Source organism: Aethina tumida, chromosome 1 (genome assembly GCF_024364675.1).
Source record: "Aethina tumida isolate Nest 87 chromosome 1, icAetTumi1.1, whole genome shotgun sequence".
NCBI lineage: Eukaryota > Metazoa > Arthropoda > Insecta > Coleoptera > Nitidulidae > Aethina > Aethina tumida.
The window spans coordinates 68,061,413-68,079,772 of NC_065435.1; the positions used below are offsets into that span (position 1 = coordinate 68,061,413).

The 18,360-nt window shown below is 30.1% G+C and overlaps 4 protein-coding genes and 1 long non-coding RNA gene across 7 annotated transcripts in view; 2 read left to right on the forward strand and 3 right to left on the reverse strand.

The window, feature by feature from the left end:
* Positions 1–308: 308 nt before the first annotated feature.
* Positions 309–6,136, reverse strand: LOC109600439 (inositol polyphosphate 5-phosphatase E). Of its 2 annotated transcripts, none has more exons than XM_020016600.2 (8): positions 5,459–6,136; positions 3,258–3,393; positions 3,030–3,195; positions 2,821–2,978; positions 2,496–2,768; positions 1,077–1,303; positions 795–1,021; positions 309–739 (listed from the first exon to the last, which is right to left on the reverse strand). In XM_020016600.2, exons 1-8 carry the CDS (start codon positions 5,705–5,707, stop codon positions 625–627), a joined length of 1,551 nt encoding a protein of 516 aa, XP_019872159.1. In that variant the 5' UTR covers positions 5,708–6,136; the 3' UTR covers positions 309–624. The 2 variants fall into 2 exon arrangements, with proteins under 2 accessions (XP_019872159.1, XP_019872152.1); XM_020016593.2 differs by having other exon boundaries at positions 3,030–3,204.
* LOC126264899 (uncharacterized) lies at positions 5,941–6,363 on the forward strand. Its single transcript, XR_007547498.1, has 2 exons — positions 5,941–6,079; positions 6,130–6,363. It is a non-coding gene; the product is annotated as an uncharacterized LOC126264899 (long non-coding RNA).
* A 1,949-nt stretch (positions 6,364–8,312) lies between these two features.
* LOC109600461 (density-regulated protein homolog) lies at positions 8,313–9,546 on the forward strand. 2 transcript variants are annotated; one of them, XM_020016616.2, is made up of 5 exons: positions 8,313–8,659; positions 8,761–8,862; positions 8,915–9,164; positions 9,216–9,355; positions 9,407–9,546. In XM_020016616.2, the coding sequence occupies exons 2-5, from the start codon at positions 8,770–8,772 to the stop codon at positions 9,449–9,451; spliced, it is 528 nt and encodes a 175-aa protein (XP_019872175.1). In that variant the 5' UTR covers positions 8,313–8,659; positions 8,761–8,769; the 3' UTR covers positions 9,452–9,546. The 2 variants fall into 2 exon arrangements, with proteins under 2 accessions (XP_019872175.1, XP_019872182.1); XM_020016623.2 differs by lacking the exon at positions 8,313–8,659 and having other exon boundaries at positions 8,702–8,862.
* Positions 9,459–10,198, reverse strand: LOC109600476 (DNA-directed RNA polymerase III subunit RPC9). Its single transcript, XM_020016637.2, has 4 exons — positions 10,102–10,198; positions 9,939–10,050; positions 9,736–9,888; positions 9,459–9,682 (listed from the first exon to the last, which is right to left on the reverse strand). The coding sequence occupies exons 1-4, from the start codon at positions 10,107–10,109 to the stop codon at positions 9,557–9,559; spliced, it is 399 nt and encodes a 132-aa protein (XP_019872196.1). The 5' UTR covers positions 10,110–10,198; the 3' UTR covers positions 9,459–9,556.
* Positions 10,199–11,299: 1,101 nt separating this feature from the next.
* Positions 11,300–18,360, reverse strand: part of LOC109599535 (voltage-dependent calcium channel gamma-5 subunit) — a 310,643-nt gene continuing 303,582 nt past the window's right edge. Inside the window, exons 4-6 of the mRNA XM_049961210.1 lie at positions 17,175–17,267; positions 16,118–16,258; positions 11,300–12,284 (exon numbers count right to left, since the gene is read on the reverse strand). Coding sequence (XP_049817167.1) covers positions 11,506–12,284; positions 16,118–16,258; positions 17,175–17,267 — 1,013 coding nt within the window. The 3' untranslated portion in view covers positions 11,300–11,505. The remainder of the gene's footprint in view (positions 12,285–16,117; positions 16,259–17,174; positions 17,268–18,360) is intronic.

Sequence of the window (18,360 nt, forward strand, 5' to 3'; positions counted from 1 at the left end):
TATGTTCTGTGTTCTTTTATAGCTAGAACTGTAAAAATCAGTAAACTTTCTTCTAGGCAAATAAAAACTAAATTAACTGAATCATATATTAGTATGTCTGGTAGAACAATCAGATGTTGACTGATTGAACAAAACTTGCAAAGATGTATTTTGGTAAAGAAATCATTGCTATCAATAAAGTTTGGACCTTCAATACATCACAAAAATTTTGAAGCACAATTGAGGAAACGATGTGGTTTAGGGTACTTTTTCTTGATATGATATAGGACCATTACAGAAAATTATTGGTAAAATGAAATACAAGTGTATTTTTTGTTTATTGGCATATATTTATTTTTTAATTTACATTTATTCAACAACATAGAATAAATAAACATTCTATGTGAACAACAATGATTTAAATTTCTGATAGACTTTTCATGAAAATAGACAAGTTGTGGTGATAGCACCAGCTGTAAAGGCTATAACATTCATTTAGGATGGTCCCCTATAATCTAAGGCTTATATAGTCAATTCCTTTGGTTGCCTAACTGGTTTTGGTTCGTCTACTTTATTACATTCCACATTTACTACTTTTATCCAATTTACGACATTCAACATCGAATAGGTCGGAATATTAGTAGATTATTGTAGAGAACACACAGCAGTTCCACCCTTATGGCTGTTTAAAGTGGTAGCTCTTCGCTTCAAACCTTCCAGGTAGACTTCTCTGTTGAACATCCCCGCTGCTAAAGGTATTCTGTAAATAAAATTAACTTTAGAATTGAACAATATGCTCGCATATTAAACAGTACGTGTCTAGTCCCGGTCGGATGTGGACTTTGAAGACACCCCAAACGGGCTTGTGATCGCTGCTCGTTATCGAAGGAACGGAATCATATATAAGACATTGCAAGGGAGGATTCTCCAACTGATGGCCGCTGAGTCTGCGAATACTCCTTTGTTTGTACAAGATCCGATCGGTGTATGCTGGTGTACGCTGTTTCGAGGACGTGTCGAAATTTTGCGTCCCTGGATCATACTTAAACAAGCCTTTAGTAATCTGTATTGAATATATATATATACAAAAAGCGTACTTTGTAGGTGGGAGGGAATGTAATTTTGGCTTCGCAAAAGCCTTTGAAGGCGGCACCGTCCGACAGGACAGTGCACAGTTGGTCGTGGTGCATGTACCCGTGTGGAAGATGTGGTGGTAAAGGGAAACTGGTTTTCGAGAGCCACTCCAGTACCTTGCTTCGGGGTGTCGCTAGACGGAAATTCAGATCACCGGACCAAAACACGTAGTCGAAGTTCTGCGTCACATCTGGAAACAACGGCTTGGTGTTAATTTCGTTGCCAATTATCGGTTGGATGTTTGTAGAAACAAGAATGCAACTGGTTGTGGCAAGTTTTTATTTGTAAAGAAGTATGGTAAAAGGGTTTACTTATAAATTCGTTTGATCCAAAAACGAATGTTTCAACCGGCTTCAGCACGGGTTTCTGAAATAAAAGAAAAAAAATGTTATTAAGGTGCAAAAAGGAGTCAGTGCAAATTTAAACACACAAAAAAAAACATTCAAAAAGGTGTCAATCAATTGCAATTGAAGGCACTTTTACCACATTATTTTAAAGCAAAACTTTATAATTAAACAGCATAATAATATTTTAATTTAATAACATGATTTAAAAGTGTCTTCAACATTCAACCAAACGAATATAATATGTACAATTGGTGCATTATAAACCATTTTTTGGAAATCAGATAGATGCAACAAAACGAGAGTAGATAGATGTAGGGTTACATAGCTTTTTACACAAAAATTGTAGGCGTGAAAACAATTAGAAAGTAAACACACGGTGCTTTGGTAAGGTGCTCAAAATTCAGCGTTTACTTACTTTAACTTATATATAAATTCACAAATATAATTTAAACACAACAAAATGTTCACTGTCATTTAAACTAACGCGTTATTTTTTGTATTGAAAACGGCACAAACGATTAATTGTTATATATCCTGTCATATTTATTCGGTCCTCATTTTTGACAAAATATTTTGTTAATCTGTTGTGTGCTGTTTAATTAATTTGATATTTACATATATGTATAGTAGAATTCTAACCGTTTTAATTTAATTTAGTCTGAAAACCTGTAATGAAACAAGAAAACATTCTGCAAAATTACTGATAGATATTGCTTTTAAAAATGGGTGATTCCTATTTAATAGAAAATTAAAATATTCTTCAGAATATGCACAAATGATAGAAATTGAAAATTACATTTTTTACAAATTTCAGTCTCTATTATTTATATACTATTGTAAGAACTAAAATATCTATAAAAGTACAAAATAAATAGTTTAACCAGCATACAGCTCTACTTGCCTAATTCAAACTCTCTAAGCCCTGACTTTTTACTAATAAATACCATTGTTCCTGAGCATTTATAAATATATGATAAACTACTGTTTAAATATTGAGAGAATAGAGAATAGAGTAATAGACAATGAAGTGTTTACCTTTGGCCTTGTTTTTGCACGGAAGGACTTTTGGAAGATCGAGCGAGTTGACGATTTTCTTCACGTCGCTGACGCGCTCCTTCACCTTCTCCTGGTGAGCCGTCAAATGTGCAGTGACGAACAGGAATGAGGTGCCGAACAACATGAAACTACTAGCGACGGCGCCCTTCGTCCTGAACGCACTGCCCGGTCGTACCGAGAGACTGGCGTCTTCCGGTATCGACACATACCAGATCAGATCGCGACGGATGAAAATCGACAGATGAAGAGTGCCTGAAACAATTGGCAGTATAATTATACATCGCTAAGTACATTTACATTTTACCTAACGACGTAGAATGGAATAGCAAATGGGATGGGCCTATAGTCTCCTGCAGGGAAACCTCCCATTCGAACTTCTCCGAGGTGGATTCTTGTGTGCCGAACGTCAATATGTCCGGTACGTGTTCCATGCCCACTGGCAGCACAAAGTCGTTAAGTTCTCTGAAACGTGATTGTCAGTACGAAAAATACACTATAAAATAAGGCACCTACTTGGGCGGTGAGTGTCCGTTCATGTTCCAGGTGCCGATGAAGATGGTGACCTCCCGATTCGGACAAATCCTGTCCAGTTCGGTGGGACCGAGTAACGAGTTCGCCCCTATTTTACCCTGTAGAAAGTTTCTCTCGCGGGCTTTCACCGTTGGAATGAGATGCAGTGCTAAAGGAACTTACACAAAATTAGACCGTACATACACATGTAAACTTTTACTAGATAAAAACCTTCTCTGAGAACGCTCTCGTGTGATGCGCTCCTTTCAGTCATTTTATTTTCGGATAAGTCGGTCGTTTCGGTTGTGTCGCTGTACACATTGCTGTCCGATATGCTGTTCCTTCTGTTGAGGCTGTCGTCGAAATGCTGAAATGGATATTTTTATTTAAAACACATTGTTATTGTTGTCGCTTACTTTAGGAATGAACATTTTAAACACACAACAATCGAATTTGTCACGGGCTTGCTACTCGAAAAGCCGATACGTATACTGAATGTAAATTATTCATTTCGCTATGTGACAGGAAGCTACAAGGATTTGTACTTTGACGTCGTTTTCTTTTTAATTGATTTAGATGTGTTTTTGACGAAATTATTGCGTGACTGAAATACAATGAATGTGTGGGCTTAATTAACACATTAAAGTTTACAATCAAGTTATCACTATATTAAAACGTGAACTATAGCAATTTCAATTTTAAATCTATTATTTAATGAATTTTAAAAATAAAATAATTTACAGTGGTGGCCAAAGAAATGGCATAAAATTAAAAAAAAAAAAAACATTTTGGTAAGATATTTCACAAAAAATTTGTCTAGAATATATAAAACATAATTCAACATTATATATGTTACTCACACTAGTCTGATTTGGTTGACCAAAGAAGTACGTTCAATTATTCCGTTTCCGTTTTGTGGTACTATTTAATAATTCTCTTAATAGTAAGAATTCTTTATTATTTTATTGAATAACTCATATCCTAATCTACAGAAAAGGGAAAAAAAATGCTCTCGAAAAATGAGAAAACGTCTTTTTCTTTTACAAACGAATAAATTAAAAGAATCAGTAAACGAAATCTTTTCTTATTTATTAGACAAATAAAAAATGAATTAGTCATACAATATCAGTGTGTCTTGTTGAGCAATCAGACGTCGACTGAATGAACAAAATAGTAAGGATGCATTTAAGTACAGACACAAAGTATGAACAAAAATTTATTAATTATCCTTCAGAATTTTGACGAACGGTATCATATCATGATGAATTTAAGTTCAATAGAATATGATCAGATGATAAACAAACTTCATTGTCCTCCAAATAAATAGATACACTACAAAATCTTTAAAAGACAGTGGACATAAATAACGTTATAGATTGGAGTTCCTTTTCTTGGCATGGTGTAGCACCATTACAGAAAATTATTGGCAACATGAACCGAAATATCATAAGAGATGTAATAGGACCACGTGCCAACGATAATTTAATGCATTTTTATATTTGTTCACAATTAATCAAAAGCTTACCATGTAGAAGTTCTCGATTGACCAGTGTCTAAATTTAAATTCAATTGAAAAGTTATGAAATTTAGATGAATTGTGAAGTGTGAGTTATGAAAGTTCCAAACGATTCTTGCCGAAGTCTCACTATTTACAGGCGGTTATAACGAACAAAGGGTGCCCAACAAAATATTAACAAGTTATGAATAAATTATTTAATAAATAAATATTATTTCTGTGGTCGGCCAAATTGTGAATATATGAAATTTAATATCAGTAAAAATTAAAATTAAAATAAATTAAAAATAAAATTTTGCGTGTTTTTAAAATTAAATTAAAATTAAAAATTATATTTAAATTAAATATTATAAGTAAAAATACAAAATAAAATTTAAATTTTAGGTATTTAGTTATGCAACAATATAAAAAGAGTTTGTGTAATAGGTATTGAAAAACTTCTTGGGCTGTGGTAATGTACACAATTTTGCATTTGAAATGCTGTTGGTATGAAGGAAATAATAAATTACAACAAAATTATCATGTATAGGTGAATCCCAAAAACATTCTAATTTAATTTAAACCTTAATTTTTCTACTAGTCAGAAATAAACATTTTTTAAACAATTAAACATTAATCAATTTGAAGTCAAAACTCTGAATTGTCAATCTTATTACATTATTACAATGTGACATATTTCAATTCTTCATTCACTTACTAATTTTGTTTCATAAATATACCTTACAATTCATTTATATTCACAACACTTATACAAACATTGTAAACATAAAACAGTACTATATTTAAGTTGGGGCAACAACCTTAAACTTAAATTACAAACAAATCACAATCACAACAATTGCTTCAAGACATTGCCCCATCTAAATACAAATAATATCAACTTAAATCAATAACCAAGAAAGAAAATTATTCTTACTGCATGTTTGTCCTTTTTGAGACTGAGATGGTGATTCTTATTGGAGACATCAAAGCTGAGAGGTCTCTTGGAGATGGTGATGTCAATGTTGTTTTCAGATGGTGTGAACTTCCTGCAGGAACTGTGATCTTTGGCGCTTTGACTTCTGCCCACCGCAACGCCAACCTTATTCGGCGTCTTGTTAGGCAACAGCAGGCTGGTAAACGTATTCTTGTGCTTGAGTTTAGTAGGACGACTTTTCTCTTCCATTTTTTCTCGCCACACTTGATCCCCTATCTTAAATGGTCACTTAATTTATTGATTTTTGGCGCTTATCACATTTTAAAGTGTACTGTGTGTTTGAGGTGTTCCGACAACTGTGCACTATGTATAGGAACGTTTTACTAGTTGGAACTACATTGAGTTATAAAAATCACTTTAAAAATTGCGAAACTTGACAAAAAGGTTATGTTTGTATTTTGACATTGATAAAGGCATCTACAGAAAAATAAGGTGACATCTGTGTGGTCAATGGTTCTTCACATACAACTGTTAAATACAAACAAAAACAATACAGTTAATTTAAATGATAAAATTTTATAGAATTATCTCTACAAATATGTTACTATATTTATTATATAGGTAAGACCAAGATGTGTTAACCTCTAATTTTAACTATGTTTTTATTTTAGATATATTTGATTTTAAATTGTTCAACGTTCAACACAATTTCAACAACTTTCAAAAGCTACGAGAAGACTGAAAATTAATTACATTACTGATATTAAATTATTGTCCCAATGAAGAGTTTCTTAAGCACTTCAACAAATATGTTTATCAAAACCAACAAGAAGGGATTTTTTGATATTATCTATTACTTGTAGACCTTCTAGATAACATACAAATAAATCTTGTAAACAAGTGTAGTGATGGCCTCATATTTTAAATAAACCTACATCTTCTGAAAAATTGTTAAGCTTTTAATTAAATATGTATTAATAGAATGGTAGGAAATATATCAACACAGGTGATGCAGAAATATTATTTCTAAATACAAGCAAGAATAAATTTAACATCAAACATTTATGAGAAAATTTAAGAACTGAAATTGAAAAGAATAATAATGAAGTTAAAGAAATTACCATAAACTTCAATAAGAATTTGATTGCTACAAAGAAATAAGTTGACATTTAAAAACAAAATATTGGATGGACTATTGTGAGAGGAGGAAATTAAATATAAGAGCCTTATGAAATTACTGTTAATGATATTAGTTGTGTGTATCACTATAATTAAAATTTAGTTCCAAAAAGTATGTTATTTATCAATAATATCTGAAACATTCCAAAATAACACATTTAAAATTTTTGATTTTTTAAGATTGTTGCTTTATATATGCTTCATCAAAGTCTTTAATATACTAAAGTCGAATATTGTTAAAAAATAAAAGATTAGAAGAATATATTAAGAATGTAAATGTTGAAGTTGATTTATGTAAATATTTTCTATATAACATTATTTTCAATTTTCAATAAGACCTTAATGCATTAATAAAAATTCTTATTTTGTCAACTTTCATACCCTTCATTTGGCAAGAATAATTTTGTTTCATTAACCTTTAAAGTGTCGATAGTCGCTATCGCAGCTTTAAATTGTAATTATTATAATATATAAAACAACTTCTACAAAGGTAAATATGAATTATATACAAGAATTTGTCAACTTGTTTGTCACAAATTTTTAATCTTTTGGTATACTTGAAATATGTTGAATATGACATGAATATTAATAACAAAAATCCATAATTTGTACAAATGGGGTTGTAATGTATGTATAAAAATAATATACATTCTTAAAAAATTGTACTGTTAAAAATTTTATACAACACAGTAAAATCGATAGGAATACAAAAATAATATTTCAGAAAAAGAAATCCTTTTGAATTAAATTATATTTAAGATTCTACAATCTAAAAGTTAATAATATATGGAACCTGTTTCAGTTAAAAATGATTAAAGTACTGTCATATTTAAACTTTCCAAGAAATTTGTATTTTATTTCACCGGTTAGAACCTATTGTTCAAGATGTTTCTTAAAACTAACTTAATTTAACTAGATGATAGTTAAAGTATCATAAGTAAAAAAAATTAGAAAATTTGAAAAAATTAACACAATTGTTTTTAATGTATTTCTCTGGGTCAAATAAGGATAATTATATCCCTATAAAGGCATTTTTTAACATTATATATTTATTCTGAATAATCTGTGATAAAATTTACTAATTCCAACTAAATAGGATTCCACTGTGTTTTTCATTACAATATCACATATTGTATAAAAACACAATGATTTAAAACTTATAATTTATATAAACTAAGAGTGGAGAAAAAAAAAACATTTTAACAATCTAACATGTATATTATTATATAATCTATATAAATTTATTCTTTAGGAGGGCCATATCCTTTGGATATTAAAAAATTGGCATATTCTTCTGATTGCGCTAACCTCCTCCTACGACTCCAAGGCTTGTACGCATAATTATGGAAACCATATATACTAATTGAGAAGCCAACAAATGCAACAAATAGTAAAACTGGGTTGCCTCCCCATTTCTTTTTCATTGAATTGTGGAATGACATTTTATCTAAAAAAAGAAATCACAATTAACAATTTACACAAAATCAATGACTTTACTTGTTTATTTGTTGTTCTGCGGCAGGTTCTTCAGTTGTGTTTGTTAAGCTGGCTGCGTATTCAGGATCTTTGTATTTGCTGAATATTGGCTTCCAAATGTAAATGCCGCTAATGACACCCAAAATAGTAGCTACATAAATGTCAGTAGTGGAAAGGTACCTTGGTTTTCTTATTCTCATAATATATTTCTCACAAGTTCTTTTCTATTTTTTGCCTTATCTGGGCATTGACGTCTTCAACCTTTTTCTCCTGACTGACAAGCGGTTTAAGAAAATACGAACCGAAATGCAAACTCAATGCCGTGCCAGCTAAAATCATCAACATTCGCCCTTTTTTAGAATTCCACATGACGTAACCGTTGGTAACCCTACTTCTTTATCAACATTGACACAAGTATCTCCTGCGTTGATTTTGCAATTAACGTTGTATTTGAACTACTGACAAAAATTTTTGTATTAAGTGTTAACAATAATAAAAAACGATAATTTAAAGTGAATTAATATTTATTTTTAAATTAATTAAAAGGTAAAAAAAAATAAGTGCATGCCAACATGACAGAATAAAATTTTGTCCGTCACTGAATTAGGTTAAGTTCTTGAAGGATTATTAAAATTTGTACCTTTCAGTTATAAACAATGTCTGTGGACAAATTACAAATAGGACCAAGGGAAGGGGTCAATTATCCTTTAACCATCACGTATTGCGGCAACTGTACCATGCCGATAGAGGTTAGCAACGAAATATGTTGAAGGAATTTAATACTAGATCATTCTCTTACAGTATTGCGAATATTACCCTGAATATGAGAAGTGCAAGCAGTGGCTGGAACGTAATTTACCATCGGAGTTTGAAAAGGTTAAAATCGGTGACGATAATCCAGTTGAAGAGGAGAAGAAAAGGCAGAAACGAGGTGGCAAAGGGATGATCAAGACCAAAAAGAAGGAAGATGGACCTAAACAAGTGTGTGTGTCAAGAGCACCCAGGGGGAAGAAGAAGTCTGTTACAGTTGTTACGGGACTGAGTAGTTTTGGTAATTGTTCGGGTTGTGCAGTTCGATTTTTTTTTTAATTTGTTTTTTTAGATATTGACTTAAAGGTAGCAGCCAAGTTTTTTGGCACAAAATTTGCTTGTGGTTCTTCTGTGACTGGTGATGATGAAATTGTTATTCAAGGAGATGTGAAAGATGACTTGTTTGATATCATTCCTGAAAAATGGCCCGAGGTATGTTAATTGTTACACAATGTTTGCATATTAATTTATATTTGTTTTTAGATTGATGAAGATCTTATTGAGGATTTAGGAGATCAAAAAAGATAGATTAATCTGTAATTTATTCTATGTATTTAATAACAAAGGAGCAATTTTATGAATACTTGGTTTTTTGTAAATAAAACATGGAAATAAGTCTTTTATTTATAACATTTATTCTGCTGCATCCTCTTCAGGCTCAGTTTGTTCTTTTTGTACATGTGGAAAATTTTGAATTATTATTTGCAGTATTTCTTCTACTTGCTGTTCTGTTAATCGCTCTTCACTTTCTTCAATCATCTAAAATTTTAAATTTATGTGCAAGTTACAAAACTAAATGGATCTTAACTCACCAATTGAATTTCTAATGCAGTTGTTGGTGGAGTATTTATCAGCATTAGCTTTTCAGTTTTGGTTAAGCTATATGGTTCTAAAGCTTTTAAACAATTCTTTATTGACTCTGGTTCTTGATCTTTGCATTGAGTGTTCTCAAGGTATCTCAGTGTCTAAAACAAACTAATTTATATTTTAACAAAAGGTTAATAATATTGTTTACTTCATATGTTATTGTGGCTAGTTGTCCTTTGTGTTTCTTTTTCCCATCTTTAATTCTTTGTAAATGTACCATTATCTCGAAATTGCTTAAAGTAGCGCAGTTGCTGTTAATTCTAAAATAATACAAAAATTATTTTGAGTTTTTAAGATAATTTTTTACTCACATCTCCATTTTTTATTTATTTAATGTTAGAAATATTAGAAAACTAGTTTAAAATTATTACAAATAAACATAGTGATAACTTTAAGGTTAAATGTTCAATGCTACCAACTTTGTTGAAAATATTGTTTTTAATGAGTACATTATCTATGGGTATGCAACTCAGTTTACACAGACTTTCTGAAACTGGGATTCACACTTATTAACTCGTTACTGTTTGTAACAGTAAATATTGTCAAGCTATTATTTTGTCGACTTCTTTACTATTATTATATTAGTTATTAGCATTTAGATTGTTCTATGGTTATTAGTTAAATTTTAATAAGATCCAAGTACAGAAGTATATTTTGTCTTTAATATTATTTTTAAAGATGTAACTATGCATACACATATATTGGTCTGAAGTATTAATAGTTTTATTTGAATCTTTTTGTGCTTCTAAAATTATAAAACAATACAAATATCAATTTGACAATATATCTACATTATTTTTTTAAATAATTTATAAATTCTGACATATACTTAAAATTTTGAAATTTTTTTTTGCCTTAATTACGTTTATTTACATTTATTTATTATGTTTATATCTTTTAGTACACTATCAGCTATTTTATAACCCTTTATTACGCTTATTTACTATTATTTATTCTTTTTCTGCCTTTTTTTATAAATATAAATTTATATACTATACATTATTTTATATTACATACATACTCTGTATTATTTTATATTATATATTATTATTTTTATAATTTTTTCATTCTCAAGAGAGTTGTAACCAAATAAAATTTTGGTGTGTCAAATGTTATATAGAGAAAACAATAAGAAATTTGAACAAAATTGTTAGACATAAGTCAGTACATAAATGTTAAATATAAAAGACAGAATTTTATCTGAGAATTATGTTTGAAACAATTCATTTTTAATTTTTAATTTAATATTGAACTACAGCAATAAATATTTATTTTTGAAACGGGATGTACCGATTTTTATAATTAAAGAAAGTCTTTGATATGTTTATTTTTAAGGATATAGCCTTTTTATATAATAATGATTTTTATTAAAGCATTTTGTAATATTTAACAGTTTCAATAAACATAGTAGTAATTTTAAATTGATGAAATAAATAGATGAGGAAAATAAAATACACATTTTATACAATATATTGTTTATTTATTCAAATTTAAATGTTTTCTACATCAAAAAGGACCATTGTGTGGAGATAATAAATTTATTTTACAATATTCCTATGATATAATTGCATTTTTCCGTAGTATAACATTTTTCACGTGAACGTCAACACTTTTCAACAAATCGTTCAAATATTTTAAACAATTAATATGTTCGGGAATCATTTGGCACCAAAATTTTAGACGATATTGATATAGTTTTAACGTGGTAACGGCACTCACACCGGGGTAGTCCTTCTTAAAGTGTCCGTGTCGAAGGATTTACGTAGGGTGCCATTTCTGGAGTTGATGGAGACGATACTTTGGGCGCGTATCGGTATGGGCTGATCAAGATCGAAAGTAACAAATTCGTGTTCGTGTTGCACACCGGGTGAGTAATCGTCGAAGGGTTCACTTAAAAACTCGTCACAATTCACGTCCGCCGTTGTCGAAACGGTGTTTGTCGTTATATCTCTGGGTAGGTTTCTCAAATATTCGCGGTTGAAGTGCTCATCGAACTGATAGCTGATGGTGGGTGGCGGAGGAAAGTCATAGTATGTTGAATCTTTAGCAGGGGATCTCATTGTTCTGTGGATGCTACACGGTGATTCTTCCATGGGCTCTTTACTGAAGTAGTACCGTTTCTGCATGGGACTTCTAGGGAAGTGAATCGCGCTGTTAGAATTTATGTAAGCTTGAGGGTGTCTTCGACAAGGATAATACATTGATGCATCGTAATGGTTGTAGTTTACTGCTGGAGGAGGCGGTCGTTTACCCTTCTTCGCTTCGTCCAATTGCTTTCTGTTCCAGTCGTACTGAGTTTTCCTTATGAACAGGAATATGGCGCACATTCCTGTTGCCTGGGTCGCTATTAAGCCCAACACGTATAGTAAAAATGAGTAGCCATATGAATATACGAAGGCTGGTGGTTCCAGTTGTGATCTTGGTCTTAGTTTGCTGCCTATTTCCGACTTAAATATCGATATATACATAATAAGGCCAAATAGCATCACAAGACCTGAAATAAAGAAGTAATAATGAGAATAGTTGTTCTTGGTTAAATGTAATAAATCAAAGACATTATAAACTAAGGATTTTTAAAAATAATTCATTTTTACATAACGTAAGTTATGAATGACTATGATGAATTGCTTAATTTTAGAAGAGTAACAAAGAATATAATAGATATATTTTATATAGACTTACAGTTACTTAAAATTTGACATTTTTAATAAAATATTAAGACGTGCTCTTTCTTAATTATAGTTAAAGGGTTTAGACCTGCCAACGTTAATAATGTTTCTTATCTTGAAGAATATTAGAGCAGATCTGGCAACATGCACTAAGAATTTATTCGGGAATAGGTATTAATGAAGATTAAAACAAATTTTAAACTAAAAAATATAAAAAGTGCTTTATTCTCTTTTTCTCACAACCTAACTGGATTAAGTGACTTCATTCAGTAGCTTAAGAAATATATAAGAGATTTTTTATTGATTATAATCATTTACAGTGAACTATTCGTTATCAGTAAACGTTCAGTAAAAACAAACGGTACAAATTGGACTTCCATACAAAGTTCAATGAGGGAATTTAAAAAGGTGAAAAACGACTTTACACATTTTATATTAAGTGGAGCATTTTTCAATGTACCTAAGCCCCGAAATCAATAGAGTGCCTTGTAAAAACGGGGAATTGTAGATATAGTGGTCATTCATCATATCAATGCATATGTGGCTGCGATACCGGGGAAATGCGGATATTTATGGCCACCAGCAAATCCTATTTAACCTTAACATAAAAGTTATGGCTTACATAAATTACGGATATGTTTTAAATTAAATACTTCACGAGGCCGTAATTCTTAGTGAGAATTTATTTGGCACTTGATTTCCAACTAGTATACGCCAATTGCCGGAGCTTTAATAACCCTTAGAGTATTTTTCTTTAAATCAATTATAACATTTAAAATTTTTTTATTATCTTCCCAGCGAATTTATATTTGTTCATAGTATATTTATTTGAACGTATATTTCCCGAAATTATAAAAAAATCATATATCGGTAATCTAAACCAAATGGACCACTTTTGAATCCAATCCTCTTTGATTTCGTTGAAATATTTATGTTATGGTACTTATATATCTCCACATGTTTTTTTTTCAATTTTTAGTGAACCAGAAATAAACATGAATTTTTATTTATTTTTCTATAAACAGATTTATTTTTTGCAAATAAAATTTTCATTTATTTTACATTTAATTCAACAAATCCCTTCATGAATCGAATTTTCCTTTTATTTAATTACGTATTTCTTGTAATTAGTACCAGAAGATTTCCCTTCACTCAAGGCGTTAGTTTAATCATAATTTGAAAAATTAAAATAATGAAAGCTCTCGAAAATTGATATTGTATAGTACAAAACGCGCATTCCTGGGGTAACCACAAAAATAATCTTCAACAAACCACCCATGAGACTATAGGCAACTCATCTTAATTTTATTAAATGGTTGTGATACTTTATTTTCGAGAAATATGCAAAATAATTTTTACAATTATTTATTCCAATTTACTAAAAGTAGTAAAAACATTAGTAAGAAACTGGAGAACACCAAATAATTCTAACAAAACTATAAATAAACAAATTGTTCAACAATAATTAGGATACTTTAACTTACAACTTTTTAAAGTAAATACTTATTAGAAAACTGAAATTTGTGATGATTAGGTAATGTTTTAAATAGAATAGTTTGCTTTCCCAAATGGTTTTCACAACGGCTGAATGTGTTAAAATTATTGTGCACAAAATCGTGGTAAAGATGTGTCTCATAAATATCTTTAAAAGTTGGTTCCAAAATTTGAACATCGGAAACTAAACCAAGGATAGGATAGTCAAGCCACCCATATTGAGGGTTTCGTCATTTAGATTAACATGGCTTTTGCCCTGAGTCTGTTAGCAAGGTGCTGAAACATTATAAATTCCACTCATTCAAACTGTTATTGGCTGCTGAACAACTTGTCAATTACTAGACACACAGGCATTAGCTTCAGCTTTTTATCTAAATGAAAAAGTTTAGAAACAAAAATGTCGTTATTGGAGCAATGGAAAACATCACCTCATCAAAGATGATTTGAGTATCGAAAAACAAAAATAATGTTTGGGCATGAATTTTGATTCTATTATTGCTTTCTTATTTATAGACCAAAATTTGTATGGTCAAATATATTTTGAAATGCTATATGAAACCATACAGCTACCAATAATACATGAAAATTAAAGAAGAGAGGGTGATAAGATAAAAAATTAATACATTTTCAAAAAGATGGAACACCACCTCATTATACAATAACTAATAGGATGAGACTGAATCAGAAATATCTATAACAGTGGAGGTAGAAGAAGATAAAAAATGGCATCCCAGTCGCTTACAAAACTCAATCTCATTCTTCAAGAGACTTCCAATGAAGTAACACCAATTAAAAAATGATTGGTTACAGTCCTGTGGTGGCTTAGATCATTTTTGTGGTCACCCTATATATATATATATATATATATATATATATATATATATATATATATATATATAGAAAGGGTTTTGAGAAAATACACAATACAATACATACAAAATAAAAAATGGCAGAGATACGTATTTAAAATAGTAATATACTAAAGCACATAAAAGTATTATCGTATGTTCTGTATAAGAAGGAACACAAAAACCTTTCGTAGAAGACAAAATTTCTATTGGCACGTCTCGCAATTTTCCGTGTTTCGTAAGAATAATTTCGACATAATTAATTAAAATTTTTAACCGAATAATCCATCCATCCCCCCAGATCATTAATTACCCGGAAAACAATAAAATGTACAATTTACTCCGGGAGTTTTGTAACAAAAGAGCCTCCGGATTTGAAATAAAGGTATGTATTGAGTGTGGTCGGTTTGAATTAAATTAAAAAAAGAAACAGGGGCAAAAAAAAACTGCCGCGGATTTAATTAAGTTTTTAATTAAAATTTTAACCTTAACAAGATTTTGCATTACACTAATAACTTTCCGTGATTGGTTGGAATACGTCTAAAAAGGAACTCTAATGGGACAAAGTGGAGGCGAAAATTAAAAATAAAATAACACGGGAATGTCTGACGCCTGTTTAACAAACAAAACGATAATGGAAATTTATAATTTGCTTTCTCTAAGGGAGGTCAGTGTATTTATTAAAAAATATGTTGTTTACATAAAAAATATACATATTATATCTCCGTTAGGATCGAAAAAGAGTTTCGCCAAAGTTTATACGTTAAGTAGATACATTGTCGCAGAAATTATTTGACATATAAGGACGATAACGACAAAAGATCCTGTCCATAAACAAAGACCCACGCGAAACGAAATCCGGGCGGCTTTATCGGCAGTAATAAAAAAATAGTGCAGTTAATAAAAATATATCATACGCGCTATTTGTGAAAAACCATACACGGGTAGAGTTTAACTTTTTAAAACCGACACTATATCAAAAACTTTATAATGGTTAAAAATGTCGACATAAATTCTACACGGCTATTTACAATGTAAATCTCTGCCTGCAACGTCGAAACTATTAAAAAAAACTTGATCGGTACGGTTCGCATTTAATTTTGCAAGAATAAATTGATTTTTTATTGAAAATTCTGATGGTATGTTTTTATTACAGAAATCGTTTAAATTGTTTTTTGAATTTAGCTTCTGAATGGTTACATTATAAAGTATTCCCTAGGCAAAAACCAGAATAGAAAATTCGTTTCCAATTCAGTAAAATGTGAGCATAAAAATTATTATGAAATACGATTTAAGAATGAAAAGAAGAATGTTACCTGTGATTATAAAAATTACTCCGGATACAAAAGTGTAAAGTGTCCTATGTCGAACACACTGTCCCAAAACGCAGCAGCAGAATCCAGAGACCAACAATAGGCTGGCAATTACAAAGAACATTACCGTCTTCGTCACCGTATCTGAAACAAACCAAAAAATTTATTGTCCCAAATAGAAAAAAAGGTACGTTTGACTAACAAATGCCTTGTTCAATTGCAACATCGAATAAGTAGTTAACATCGGAATGCGCCTTTCCGGATACAAAAGACTTAAATAAATTATTCTGAATGGAAAACGATCTTAGCACAGCGAGGACAGGAATTTCAGATCGTCCGCCATTATAAGGAATATTGGATTTCTGCAGAAAGTCGAGCCGCACGATTACAACTCCACGAGACTCATTTTAATTCGGCTCATAACTTTTTTCCTATCCAGCACTTTGAAATGTATATTTGTCAGCGTGGTGGTTTTAGTCGACGGGGGTGCCGTTCGATGTAACAAATGAAGCTGTCGTTTGTCTTTTGCTCTTCTTTTAATCCCGAATATAATCTTCTTTCGACTGAATAAAGACATCGAGGTTCAATTTGGAAACAATGAAGCCGGTTAATTATAAATTCAATGTTCGAGGTTTATCTATAATGCACTTAGGATATGCTATTAATAAATATTCTGCAGGTTTGTCGAAAGGCAGTTCGTTGACAATATTTCTGACACGATCAAAATGATAAATACGTTTATTTTATATTTGATCAATTGCAGTTGGATACTTATAACTTAATTGTGTAATCCGAAAATTAAATGCATTTTTGTTATTATAAATATTTTATTAATTGAATTTTAAAATATGCTCTGGTTTAAATTTCAATTAACTGAATTTATTTATTAAAAGTGAATTACCTTAAATATAATACATATTTCACTTCATTGTGTTCTAGTTAATTGGAAATATAATTTTGATTATTAAAATAAAACAAAGGCAAAGCCTCAAAAATAAAACAACGTTAATTGTGGTTTAAATCGATTCGGTTTTACATTAGCAATACATATTATACTTACATGGAATTGCCATTGTTGAATCATTTGGATCTGGACTGTATTCTTCTTTTGAGAAATAATCCACTTTGTTGCATTCAAATATTGTATCTCCCGCTGAAAATAAAATAATATATTTTAATATTGTGTAGGTGGTTTATAAGAATTAAAAATAAATTACGTATTAAATATAAAAATATTTCTTCAATACATTTATTTCAAAAAGTTATCAATTAATAAGTAAAACGTTTATATTTTTATGTAACGTAAAATATTTTCTTATTAGCCATAATTTGGGGATTTTTAAAAATATAAATTAGAATCCATACATAATTTACAATACTCTTTAATAAAATAAATTTTGAACAAAATTTTATGTTCAATTACTATTATTTTTCGTTTCGTTTATAAAATGGAATTAGGAAAATAAAATTAAAATTTATGTTTGTGACTTATTTGCGAATGTGGATTCAGAATATTCCAACATTTAAAACTTCTTTAATAAAATAGTTCATTTCAAAAGATACATTTAAATATTTATGTCTCGCATTCATTTTGTTAAAATCTGAGTATTCTGCAGTAAATCTTTTTCATTTATATCTCCATATCTAATATATTCAAATATATATCAAATTTTTAATGCATGTTCATTAAATAAAGTGAATATGATAAAATATAATTATAAAAATATCTATTTTGCTGCAACGTCTTATCAGAAAAAGTAATTTACGTTTGTAGTTCATGATTTATTTATACTTATTTTAAGTTATTCAATTATTTATTTTTTCTTTGATATTTTCTTGACTTAAAAATGGTGGATTCATTGCTATGATTGACGCAAATTTTCTTTACGAATTCAAATATCGGTTTAAAGTAACAAAAGAGGTACGTTGCATTCGTTTGGAGTTTAAAAGTGGTAGTGAATTTATTGAAGATGAACAACATCAAGATTGCTCTGAAACTTATATCAACGAAGAAATTAAGCAATAACCCGTGCCAAATTTTCGTGTAATATGGCCCGACACATTTCATCAAAAAGTTGAACAAATTGATTTCGAATAATTTAAATGAACAAATTTACCAAGTTCATGAAATTAAAAACACAGTTAATCGGAAAGGCATCCGGGCCCTTCTCGAGAGAGCAAGAACACACGTCATATGAAAGACTCCAAAGGTAGTTCCACAATATTTAATGTGACTATATCATCTA

Excerpts from the sequence above, each read along its gene's own strand:
- LOC109600476 (XM_020016637.2), bottom strand. Across the intron at positions 9,889-9,938 it reads TAGCCACAATAACATATGAA|ACACTGAGATACCTTGAGAA; the intron begins GTAAACAATATT and ends AGTTTGTTTTAG. Across the intron at positions 9,683-9,735 it reads CTGCATTAGAAATTCAATTG|ATGATTGAAGAAAGTGAAGA; the intron begins GTGAGTTAAGAT and ends TTAAAATTTTAG.
- LOC109600439 (XM_020016593.2), bottom strand. The coding sequence starts at position 5,707 with ATGGAAGAGAAAAGTCGTCCTACTAAACTCAAGCACAAGAATACGTTT. Across the intron at positions 3,394-5,458 it reads TCAAAAAGGACAAACATGCA|CATTTCGACGACAGCCTCAA; the intron begins GTAAGAATAATT and ends TATCCATTTCAG. Across the intron at positions 2,979-3,029 it reads AACGGACACTCACCGCCCAA|AGAACTTAACGACTTTGTGC; the intron begins GTAGGTGCCTTA and ends ATCACGTTTCAG.
- LOC109600461 (XM_020016616.2), top strand. The coding sequence starts at position 8,770 with ATGTCTGTGGACAAATTACAAATAGGACCAAGGGAAGGGGTCAATTAT. Across the intron at positions 9,165-9,215 it reads TACGGGACTGAGTAGTTTTG|ATATTGACTTAAAGGTAGCA; the intron begins GTAATTGTTCGG and ends TTGTTTTTTTAG. Across the intron at positions 9,356-9,406 it reads TTCCTGAAAAATGGCCCGAG|ATTGATGAAGATCTTATTGA; the intron begins GTATGTTAATTG and ends ATTTGTTTTTAG.